This window comes from Lissotriton helveticus, chromosome 11 (genome assembly GCF_964261635.1).
Source record: "Lissotriton helveticus chromosome 11, aLisHel1.1, whole genome shotgun sequence".
In the NCBI taxonomy this organism is placed as follows: Eukaryota; Metazoa; Chordata; class Amphibia; order Caudata; family Salamandridae; genus Lissotriton; species Lissotriton helveticus.
The window spans coordinates 561,649,035-561,661,974 of record NC_136072.1 but is presented as its reverse complement, the minus strand read 5'-3'; the positions used below and the strand labels follow the sequence as shown (position 1 = coordinate 561,661,974).

General features: G+C 46.3%; 1 protein-coding gene across 1 annotated transcript in view; it reads right to left on the bottom strand.

Annotated features, from left to right (window-relative positions):
* Positions 1–7,891, bottom strand: part of LOC144790684 (uncharacterized) — a 308,552-nt gene extending 300,661 nt beyond the window's left edge. The window contains exon 1 of the mRNA XM_078665408.1: positions 7,719–7,891. Coding sequence (XP_078521534.1) covers positions 7,719–7,773 — 55 coding nt within the window. The 5' untranslated portion in view covers positions 7,774–7,891. The remainder of the gene's footprint in view (positions 1–7,718) is intronic.
* Positions 7,892–12,940: the final 5,049 nt, after the last annotated feature.

Here is a 12,940-nt window from a genome sequence, read left to right as displayed (position 1 = left end):
CATCACCAAGATTCCCCACACACACACACAGTGGCCCACCCGGGGCACTGCCTACTGCCCCCACCAGTGTCAAAGGGTCCTAAATAAATACACCTCCATACAGCTTGCTTATGGCTGCACACCGTCATGTCCCTTAGGTTAGTTCCATCATGTATATACAGACTACATAGATTACGTCCCATCCACATGACATAACGGTCTTACACAGTTAACCTTTTACCCAGTAGCTGACTTTTGTCAATCCGACACCAGGCTCTTGGTACCATATCTTAATCCCTGTACCCGACATACACAAAACATGTCCCGAGGCACTGTAGAATTATTCTGCACAAGGGTCACTTTTTCCCCCATTCATGGTCAAAAGCCAGCTGCATGTGCTCATGTTTGTTTAGAAAAGGATTAGCAGGGGATTAGTGAATGATTTCAAAACAATGATTCTAGAAAACTCCTGAGTGACCACTTTAGTATAAAAGACTCACTCCCCCTTACCAAAGCAGAGGAAGAATTCCTATCAGGCTGGACCTAGACTCTGCAGGCTGATCCTTCGACAGGAAGAGCCCCGACATCCCTTGCAGGGTGCGATCATCGAAGCAGAGATGGAGTCCTTCATTCAGAACCATCAGGTGAGGGGTTAGCACTTCCCCAGGAATGTCTTGGCTGCATTAGGACATATCCTAGCACTTACATGCTTCACCTACACATTTAGGCTAGGCACGGTTAGGTAGGATACGCATCATAGGTGCACGCCAATGCTATTGTTTTATATAATCTGCTTGTATTCATCTTATTTGCACCATGGTAGAAACGGATCTACTTTTCACATTGGTATTAGCGATTACATTCATCTGCTCCTGGCTTTTGATTGTCGCAGCTAATATGTTTCATACTAGACTGACGCTTGACTAATAAATACTTATTAAAAACCATTCCTATCACCATTCTATGTTTTCTGAAAAAAGCAAGCACGAGTGACTGAACGAAAGATTCTGTATTGTTTCCACGATACCGGAGGAATCGGGGTTGTCATGTTCAGTGGTTGCCAGAAACTAACTACCACTCTGTATAGTACAGCGGGGTGATAGTGTCACTGAAGAGATAGCAGGTCTAATGGCGGACTCATCCTGTGGGGCTGTCCAGAGTCTGTTTTCACACCAAGCCCTCAGTAAAGGCCATCCAAAACACGCAGGTCCTGGGGGGTCCTAGGAACTACACGACAACATATTCTCTCCATTGCGAGTACCTCACGGTCTCCCCGCCATGGACAGCCCCTGTAATTGGACTAGGCACAGGTGCTCTCATCCCACTCAACTCCTCCAGGTCTCTCAGAATACCTAGTCACTCACTTTCCCCGCTCTTTGACTCTGCCAGTGTAGGGGGCCCTTCAGTGCTTGTCACCTCCCCTCCCCCCACCCGCTCAGTCCATTGTCCTTCCCTCTTGCTTGTCTCCAGTCGTGTGCCCTATTTTCTCTACACATCAGGCCGGCCCCCCTCATTCTCATTCTTCTCCCCTCACCACCAACCTTACTAGCATGGTCCCACACCAACTGTTGCAATAGCCTCACAAACCCCTCAATGTTGTCACACATGTCAATGGCTTAACCTCTTATATTAAACATAAAAAGATTGTCATTTCTAGCTTCTAGGCACACTAGCATAGCCCTCATTCAGGAAATGCAACTTTCAGCGAAGGAATTGGAGAAGCTCAATAGAGACTGCCTGGGGAGGGTTGTCTACAACGGTCATACATGGCCAGCTCCGCACCAAGGGGTCCAGTGACGTTGCCTCGAGCTCCAGAAAATGCAGGGTGGCAATCCTTAGTCATATATCCTTAACCTGCACAATCATCCAGAATTGGTCAGATGAAGCATGGTTGGGCACCAAGGTGTTCAGTGTGGGCTCAGTCTACTTCACCAATAGCAGCAAATCCACCTTCGGTCCCCACCTCAATTGGCTCTTCAAGGAACTCCACACCTCGCATATCATACTGAGCAGAGACTGAAATCTAGCCCTGGATGCGGTTCTTAACCATACAGGCCCCATCGACAGGGCACTTTTCCAAGACCTCCAGCGCCTTCTCTACCTCGCTGAGAGGGAATACACATTATCCTTCACGGTAGATGGCACCCAGTCCGACCTAGACTACTTCCTTATCTCCCAGGCCGACCATCCCTACGTGCTGGACTATATTATTCTCCTAGCCTCCCTTTCTGACAACACACTGGTTCTCCTGGATATTGACTGGAGCTTTCCGAAACCTGTGCGGATACCCTAGTGCCTAAAAACTGAGCATTTCAAGCTTCCCGAGGAGGAGTCCGGAGGAAGTCCCATATGACTACATACCGATCAGACAGACAACAAAGGATCCATGCGCTCAGCTCAGCTTCTGGGCAGCGGCCAAGGCCACCCTTAGGGGGCTAGTTGATGTGTCATGCCGTACTGGCGAAAAAAACTCAGGGTACAAAGACAGGCGGTACTGGAGAATGATATGCACAGTTACACTCAAATGTATACCAACAGACCATCCTTTGAGAATAGACGGAAGCTAGAATGGGCAGAAATAGAGTATAATGCGCTCTAAATGTCACAAGCGGAGTATATGCTCTATAAATTGAAAGCCCACCACTACAAATGCAGGGCGACAGAGGGGTGGCTTTTAGCTACCAAACTAAGGCAAAGCGAGGCCATGGTGGCCATTCCAGCAATTAACGATGATACAGGGAGCGTACTCCACACCCCGCAGTAGGGTGTAGATGTACCAGGGCTTACTACACAATGATTTACAGATCCAACTTGGATGGCAATATGGACAGGGGGTGTGCCTTCCTAAATGCTCTGCCCTTACCGAGCTTTAACACTGATTGCAGTACAGGCCATCATCCGACTACCGTATAATAAGGCACAGGGGGAAGATGGCTTTCTGGGATAATGTAATCAGTGGCTTAGGGAGGAGCATGTGGGCTATCTCCATGCAGCTTTCCAGGAGGCTAATAACAGTGGCTCTCTTTCAGATCTGTCCAACAAATCGGTGGTTTCAGTCCTCCCAAAGCCGGGCAGGGGACCTTTACTCTGCAGTAGCAACCACCCTCTGTCCCTCATCTGAACTCCTGCCAACATCTTGGCAGCCTGTCATTCCACATCCGATTCATCATTCCCAGGTGGTGTTTACACCGACACGTTAATCCAGAGACCACTTATGATACCTTGTACACCTTTTCTGGCTGTCCGATTCACCAGAGGATGCTCTGGCCCTCTCACAAGATGCCAAAAATGCATTTGACGCATTGAATAGGGCTATATGTTCCTCACCTTACGACGATTTGGTATCGACAAAGACTTCACTGCAAAAGTCAGGTGGTTGGATTCCCTACCCATGGCACAGATTAAATGCGTGGGTTTCCTCTCAGACACATTCCCCACTGCTGTGCGGCTTTTGTTGGAACATCTGGTTGCAACCACTCGCCAAACTGTGTGCATCACATTTTGTTTTATATGCAGGTAATATCTTACTCACCCTTACATGCCTGGACAACTCTCTCCATGCCCTAATGCCCTCATTGCAGACTTCTCAGCCCTCTTGGCTTACAAAATCAGTTGGTACAAGAGTGTGGCTCTGCCTATGTTCAGGGTAACCCCCAACGTAGCCATCACAGACTTTGTTTCGGAGGCCACCGCAATACTAGAAGTATCTGGGTATCTTCACGCCCAGGGGCCTGGAAGGGATGGTTCCTCTTAATCTTGACTCACTCACTGTTAAAACTGCCATTGATTAAGCAAAATAGTACTCGCTTAATTGTCAATGTGAGGGCACCTACAGTCAGTGAAAATAGTGGTGGCCCCCATTTTAATTATGTCCTGGGCATGCTACCTATCACAGTGCAGCCCACTACCCTCGGTTTCATTGATAGGGACATATGTTGCATTGTCTGGGATGCAATATGGCCCTATCTGAAAGCCTCTAAACAGATCGCCCACCATTAGAGTGGCAGCCTGGGCCTACCTTTGAACATTATCACATGGCCTTGCATCTCGCCCAGCTGTCCACGAGGTCTGGTGTTGTCGATCCACCCCTCTAGGTGAAACTGGAAAATGACGTTGCTTGTTGCCGTACTGGCCTAGACCTTCTATATTGCTACTGCAGCCCCTAAGCATCACCCCTCAACCACATCATACAGACCATGGTGGGGCTATGGAAGCGAGTCCAAGAATTGTTGTAGTGCCACGCAATGACGCACCTTATTGTTCCGCTCTGGAACAACGCAGTCATACAGGTCCATGGTAAACCTGTGCCTTGGGGAACATGGTGGACACCCAGGATCACCACTCTAAATCGTGTGGCTGCAGGGGATATGAAACTGAAACCCTCCAGGAGGAATTCTCCCCTCACACCCGCAATATCTAAAAGTATGGGGCTCTTTCAAGAGGGTTATGTCTGTTTTATATAACATGGCAGTCCAACACCTGCATTTGCAGCCCCTCCTGGGTATTATGCAGAAGGGGATACTCCAAATAAAATATGAGAGCAAGATTGGGAAGAACTAATAAAAGAACTGGACAGGGATACCTGCAACTCCAGGATGAGGCTCGGTCTTTACAAGACTGTCCAAAACGGATACTGTACACCACAGAACTTGGTGATATTGGGCCTTCTCCACCACTTCTGCAGACCCTTACTGTGACATCACATTCTCTATGACTGCCTGAAAGTACTTCTGCTATGGTCCCAAGTCAGATCCATGCTCAACTGCTCTATAGAGCTGCCACAAATTCTCCTGTGTGTGCTAGTTTTGTTGCAGGGCTCGGGGGACCTTGCTGGGCTCTCTGGACATGCAAGGTGATTTTTGACCAAGGCACTGACCACAGCCAAGCTTTGCATCCTTTAACATTGGAGGTCGCCACAGCTACCCTCTTGTGATGAATGGATATCAGATATATAAAATGGGGTTGTACAAGGGGATCATATATCGGCTCCAAGACTGCATGGACCTTTTTCTGCCTTCTTGGCCCCTTTCCTTGACCATCCCTTACTAGCTTTGTCGAGCTCCACATGGTACTAGAAGACTCTGGCCTGCCACATCACGGTTGACCATGGCGGATCACCGCTGACAGTATCTGACTGCCGTAGGTGGCACAACAAATGCCGTTTGCTAGAACTGGAGCAGCAGGCCCCTTCCACACCCCTATCCACCTCACCTTCTCTTTGTTGGACCCCTTCCATGCCCTCTTCTTCCACTCCCCCCAACCTGGTCTCTACAGCTGCCGAACCCAACAGTTCTAAAGTGCCTTACACACCAGTGAATTATCCTTACCTTGCAGAAAGGACTAGGGACTTCTTTAGATCCAATTAATCTGAATGCTTTGTGCTGAGCACCCTAGTTTCATATAGTTGTTTTTGCTCTGATAAACACTGATAAATGTGAGATTGTGCAGAGGTGCCTGCCCTGCAGCCTTCATATTTCCTACCCACCATTCTTGAAAGTTGTGGATAGGATCTCAACTCCATAGGCGTTTTCTGTAGCTCATCGTGGGTAAATTCAGCATGTCCCATGTTTTGTCTTTAATGCAACTGTACTACACACCACTCAATGTGTGGCTATACTGTTGTTTCCTAGTCACAAAATAAATAAAGAATCGAAAGTGGTGCTAATTACTTTTTTATTTATATAGCGAACATGTGCCATCAAATAGCTTCTTGGAACTAAAAGAGAGCAATACCAAACAAGTGATCAAATTGAAAATTAAAAACTAGAAAGAAAATCAAGCCAGCGTATAGATTTACGAGCCTCTGGGATATGATAAGCTTCTGTAAATGCGTACTGCCAGGACACAGATTCCCAGGGCTAACAGATACATTTAGGATAAAATAATCTGCTAAAGAGGCAGGGCCGGGAGCAATACATCATATCAAGTAAGACTTGCTGGGGATTGACCAAAGGTGGAGATGGACGAATACAGTGGCTTCTAGGTTTAAGAAAAAAGGAGGGAGTAACCAGTCAAGTGAACGTTCTACCCCTTAATTTGTCTAGAGGGTCCCGGTCACACATACTATAACCTGGAATCATTGAGAAAAGGCAATGCTGGCAAGTTTGAGAAAGGACGGAAAGATCAGTGTGAAGAAGGTGTCTGGTAGGCTTAAGAGGAGACCAATATGCCAATGGAAAATGGACAGGGCCTAGAAGCCAAAGAACTAGGTAAAGTGGTGAGACGGATAGCGGAGAGTCAAATACAGGCTAGGTTATTGCATAGTAGATGGTAACGGTATGATGTATTAGTTTACCATTCTATTAGCTTAAAAACTAAAGGGGTGGAAAATTTCTCGTTTTTTCTTGTCTCAATAATAACACTAACTTTGTTCAATGTTAAAGTTAGTCTGTGTTGATTTCATTGCTTCTTTTCATCCTCCATTTAGTTTGTTCCCAAAGAGCTACTCCTGCAGGTACTAGGCCAAGAGAAGTGGCTTCAAATATGTACACCCCATGTTGACACCATTGCATACACATATGTAGTCTCCACACCCAATCCTGCCTAAAGAGCGGCACTTCACACTGACAATGAACCTATGGAGCTTTAGGTTACATTTTGTTCAAAATAGCGAGACCTCACACAGAACACAACAGAAGCATAGCGCTTGGCAGACACTTCTTCAAAAGAACTGCATCCCTCAAATGCACCAAGGAAGAGTTCTACCTTTCTGAGACACTGCCCGTTGGTGCTACATATGTAAGGCGACAAGATGCCTGCAAATTAAGAGGAGAATGACTTCTCCAGACCTGGACTTTGCTTTTAATCGATTAGCTGGTGTGTTCGACAAATTGGTTCAACTAACAGTAACCTAGATTACAGCTCCCAGAATGCACTTCTAAAGCAAATCAAAACTGGAAAAGCTGTGCCCTGCAGCAAGTCAACTGGTCACCCGCTATATATGGCTGATACTGCCGCGAAAATTTTATATTAGCAGACAGTGCCCAACCACCACAATTACACCAGAGCTCTGCAGTTCACACAAATAAAGACCCACATAAAGTGTAAGCCTCACACTAATACTTATTCCTTCCAAACCAGCCCTACCCACAACAAAGTTAAAATAACAATTCCTCGACATAGGGTACTTAATACAGGTACAGAACTCCCAGAGACGTACCCCACACAAGTAGTTTTAGCTGTAACTTCTAGCAGAGGCGCTCCTCGGAAAATAAACCCCAAAGCACACAAGGAACAGAGAGAAACACCACAAAATAAGCTGCCTTGGCGCACGGTCAATGAAGTCATTCTATGCCGCCCCCGCCTCGCCAATGCAATACAAGACAATCCTATTTCTGTTCATTGAAAGGGAGAGGGAAGGATCACGAACGCACATTGCACCTCCTCTCAAGTTTCGCATAACCAACTAAAAACGTTACCCCTAATAAAGCAACTTCCGCAGCGTTCCTCGGAGTGCAAATATTTCACACAGCCCGATATGAACTTTAAACAAAAATCGACGATTACCCCAAATTAAAAAAAAAGTCATACCGACACTTTATTTGAGGATACCAAAATTAAGCAGAACATGCAGAGTATTCCGATTGCTAAGCAACATTTTGAATCTAAAAGGTAAAACACCTCCAAAAGAAAGCACGTCAATATGGGTTCAGTGATGGGTGACAGAAACCTCCCAACAAAGACCATCACCCCCGTCTCCAGCCTTAAAAAACACGTTTTCCCTATTTCTTGAACCTTACCTTTCGAGGGGCAGCACAAGAAACAGTCAAAGAGGGGTCTGGAGGTGGCAGCCATGATTTTTGCCGCTCCACGGAGGTCTCCGCAGCGTCTTCCGGGCCCTCTCTCCCCTCCCCACCTTGACCGGCCGCTCACAGGTGCTGCAGCCAATTACTGGGCGAACATTTTTGGTTAGTAAATCAGTTGTTCCCAGTTCGTGAATTTAAAGAGACAGAGCTGCAAGAATGCATTCCACGCTGGACGTCGCCTCGAAACCCACGAAGAGCAAGGCTACATTATGGGCTGAATATGATCTGCAGTGCTCAAGATCATTGTGTAAGTAGCTTTGTTAGTTTGCAAGCTTTTTGGGGCACATCACGTGATAAAATGTGCTTTTATTTTTTATGCATATACTTTGACCAGTCCAAAAGTGAACTCAAAATCTTGTTGATAGAATAAAATGATTGTATAGCTACAAATTAGAAGTAACACGTGCACACGTTTAAAATCTAATTTCAGTTGCACGGTAGCAAATTAAGGAGGTGATAGAGCGCGATGGTGCTCTTTAAATTATCGAGGCAGTTATAATAACGAGCAGAGGTGCAACTAGGGCCAAATTTCGGGGGGGGGGGGGGCTAATAAAAAACGTGTAAAGTGAAGTGATAGAGGTATTTTTGTACAACATGGAGAAAGTAGCATTGTAAACGTGTTCTATATGATGAAGCCTTAAGGTTGATTTTAAGGAGCCTAAGGAGAAATCAATTTACTGATGTGTAACGCATTGATTTAAACGTGCACAGCTCTAATGTTCATGTATACGTGTGCTTAGTGAAGTTTCCTGTTGATGCTTACGTAAGCCGAAATTGTAGGCCTCATGTGTACTTCTCCCTGGCTCTCCAAAGCGAGTTGTTCGTAATGTTCATGTGTATGAAAATTCTTTTCTTTCTCACGTTTCTGTTGAGGTGGAGAAATTAATCTTTGCTAGTTAGAATAACGCTTTTGTTTTAGGAGTTAGGCTTAGGGAGGAGAGGATACTTTTTTGAAAAAGCGGTGCTGATAATGAGAGACAGTGTTCTTTCTCACTGGAGAAGGATCTTAGAATGAGGTCCAGAGCTTTATGGTACTTTTTTTTTTAAACAAACTTTATTGAGTTTTCCATAAACTATATATTCATTGAACCCATTAGAAATATCCTTTGAGATAAGAGTTGAAGGCTCGGGGAGTCGCCCTCCCGTTCCCCCGCCCCCCTAAGTTGGCCTGCCACCCCCCTCGTGAGTCATTGTAATTGTGCTGCCAGGAAATAGGCCTCAACGTCAGGTGCAACCAGACCTCCCTCCGATCTTGGTCTCATAAGGACACCAAGCACTACTCTTCGCCTACCAGTTCCCCATAGGAAGCCTGAGACGATTGTCTTGAGCTGGGCAAATAATTTCGCTGGTATCCAAACCGGAAGTGTCCCAAAGTAATATGAAAAACCTCAGGAGTGTCACTATTTTAAAGAGGGCCACGCGGTCAACCACCGGCAAAGGGAGGGTTCCCAAGAAGTCAAAGTTACTTTTTACTCCTCTTAGGGCCCTTCTTATGTTGCCCTCCAATAAATCCCCTCGGTTATGATATATTTGCGTACCTAATTATGACAAGCAGCAGCCCTCCCACTGTTTACCCTGAGCCCCGCCGCCCTTCCAAGGTTTTGCAGTTATTGCTTTAGCTCCTCAAAGCACAGCTTCCGAATCTGCCAGAAACATCAATAAGTCATCCGCATAGAGCGCAATATGGTGAACCTGTCCTGACGCCTTGAGGCCCCGATAATGCTAACCCGTTCTTGCTCGAACTGCAAGCGGCTCCATGGCCAGAGTGAACAGGAGGGGAGAGAGTGGACACCCCTGTCTCGTCCAACCCTTCAGGCATCAGATTTCAGCCCTCCCGTCTTGACCTTGGCAGTGGAATCTTTAAATAAAAGTGCCGTCCATCCCACAAACTCCTCTCCCAGCCCAAATTCCCTCATCACTTGGAATAAATAAGGCCATTCGAGGCTATCAAATGCCTTTTCAATGTCTACTGTTGCCTCATCTTTTTGATACGAGTCCACCTCCAACACTTGCAGGAGCCGCCTAATATTAAAAGCTGTGTTTCTGGCGGTAATAAAACCTGCTTGGTCTTTATGTATTAATGTGGTCATGTGAGGAAGGAGGCAGGTGGCCAGTATGCGGCTCAGAATCTTGTAGTCTGAACTAAGCATGGAAAGTGGGCGGTATCCCATTCTGTCCCATGCTAGCTTCCCTGGCTTAAGCAGCGGAACAATACTGCTTCCCTTGTTGACTCAGGCAGATGCCCCACTTTTCTAGCCTCGTTATATAGATTTATGAGCCTAGGAGCTAATAATTCAGTATATGTTAAATAAAACTCTACTGGGAAACCATCTGGTGTCTTATTTCTGGCCATGCTTTTAATGGCCCCTCTCACCTCGCCTATCTCTGTGTCTCGGCCCAGGGTGTCCGCTATTTCCTCATATAGAGCTGGCAGTTCCACATCTCTTATAAATATATCCGGACCCACATCCATCGGTGCCATTCGACTCCTGTACGAGTCTGTATAATATTAAAAAAACAACTCATTTATACCCCGCTGGTCATAACAGGCCTCCCCTCTCTGCCCCCTGAGTTCTAGTATTACTGACCCTCTTCCAGCTGGATTAGCCAACCAGGCCAGTAGGGCCCCAGATTTGTCTCTCTTGGTGTGGACTTGTGTTTTATATTTTTTATATTCGAAACAGCGGAGGTGCTCGACCTGTGCAGCCACTGCCTCCCTAGACTCCAGTAATTCCTCCTGTTTGTCTGTTCTCTCTGGCCTTTCTTTCTCTATCTCTCAGAGTCGTTGGTCTGCCACCTGTATGTCTTGCAAGAGTACCTTGCGCGTTCCCATCATCTCTGAAATGCAACGCCCCCGCATAACTGTTTAAAAGAATTCCACCCTACAAGTAAATTCGTTGTTGAGTTGGCATTCTCCTGGAAGTATTGTCCAATAGCAGTGCTTAACGCCGCGTGGAAGACCTGATCTTCCAGCGCTTCATGGCGCAAGCGCCAGGTGGGTATTTTGGGCCTCGTTCGAGACCACACCATCCCTAGTAGTACTGGGTTATGATCCGAAATCATTCTGGTGAAATATTCAATGGATCGTACCCCCTCATGGTCATCAGGGGAGCACAGTATAACATCCAAACGGACATGTAGCTCATGCATTGCAGAGAAGGAGATATAATCTCTATGTCCAGGATGCTGAGCCCTCTATGAATCTACGAATCCCAATCTCTGCTGCCAATGAATACGCTCCTCTGCTATTTTATGCGTAGGCGCATCAGGAAGTGGGGAATGAGAGCGATCCAGGCCAACATCTGATATACAATTAAAATCGCCCCCTAGAATTACTGATGATGTTAAAACTGCAGCCATTGTCCCAGAAAGCTGTGATAAGAAGGTGGGTTGGTCCATGTTAGGGGCATAAAGATTCCCCATTACAATATCTTTGCCATCCAACCGCCCAATTGCTACAATGAACCTCCCCTCTGGGTCCACAATCTGCCGCGTGCACTGAAAGGTCACCCCGCTCTCACCCAGATCAGGGCCCCTCTGGCGAATGCTGAATAGTTGGTATAGAATACTTGGCCTCTCCATCGACGTTGGAGCGCTTCCCCTTCTTTTGCCATTATATGGGTCTCTTGAAGCAGCGCAATTTGAACTCCCCTCCTGACCAAGTATGTATGTATTTTATGGCGCGACATCATTGAATACATCCCCTGTACATTCCAAGACATACATTTTATATCTATGGAGGATACCATAGTGCTGATTGGTTATCGCCCCCGATGATTTTCCCCAACGTAACACGCTGGGTCCCACATAACACCCCTTTAACTAAATTAAACCCCCAACTCCCCCTCCCCATGACAGGTATTCGAGAACTGGTTCCCATCCAAACAGAAAATAAGCTTGCAAAGTCTTCTAGTAGTTGTGGGGGGTATGTAGCTTACCCTACTGGGCCCGGAACTCCACCAACCCACACCCCAATACCTTAACTAGGTCATCAGCCCCAGTTCAATTCTCTCAGATCATCTGCCTTAGTGGTACAGTCAGCAGTCCAGAGTGTCAGCCTCCCCAATTCAGGGACGCCCAATATCTCAGCAGTCTTCAAACTTATGACCCTGGGTATACTTCTCAGGTGATGTTATCTGCCGTCTGAGGCATGACTTCTGGCAGTTCCATCTCTGAGTTCTCGTTTTCACTGAGCACCAACAAACTTTCCGATCTTTCTACATCAATCTCACTTATACTCGAGGTAGGGCTAGGTGCATTCTGACTATGTTCTGCGACATCTTGCAGGACTTTGCGCCGTTCTGATCTGAGTTCCTTAGGGGACGGAGCTTGAGGTACAATTGTGCTTTTGTTTGTGCTCTGCTGAGACAAATCCGGTGAGGAATTGCGATGTTCCCGGTTGTGTTGAATTTCCAACCATTCCAAGGCTTCTTGCGGTGTGGTAAAGAACTTAGGGCCAGATGTAGGTAAATACCATTTACCGATTCTAAAATACCGAATTTTACCGATTCGGTATTTTAGAATGGGCAAATGGTATGTAGGCAAAAATTCGGTAATTTTTACAGAATCTGTAAAATTCGGTAAATACTGATTCGGTATTTACCGAATCGGTATTCCCTATTCATTCCTATGGGCCTCAGGCCCATAGGAATGAATAGGGAATACCGATTCGGTAAATACCGAATCGGTAAGGGGGGAAGACCTACAAGGGTGGCAGGGTATCACATTGACACCCTATTGCACCCCTGAATAGTGCATGGTTGCACATGTGGCACATATACATGTCCTAAGGGCATGTAAGTCTGCCACATGGCATTGTTAAAAAAGCGCAAAATTGCTTTTTTAACAGTTTTCGTTATTTACCACCAGCTTGTAGTTGGTGGTAAATAACAAATCCTTACAGGTGAAAAGCACTCCCTTGAGTGCTTCCTACATTTCAAATTCGGTAATTTACCGAATCGGTATTTAAGAATTCGGTAATTTACAGTATCTGAAATGTAGCCACTTACATTCCAAATGCCTAATACCGGTCGGTAACGGACGAAATTCGGTAATTTCGGCCGTTACCGACCGGTATTAGGGTTCCTACATCTGGCCCCTAGTTCCTGCAGAGTCCGCCACTCGTTGTCGTGCAGGGAACAGCATTGCTTACAGGA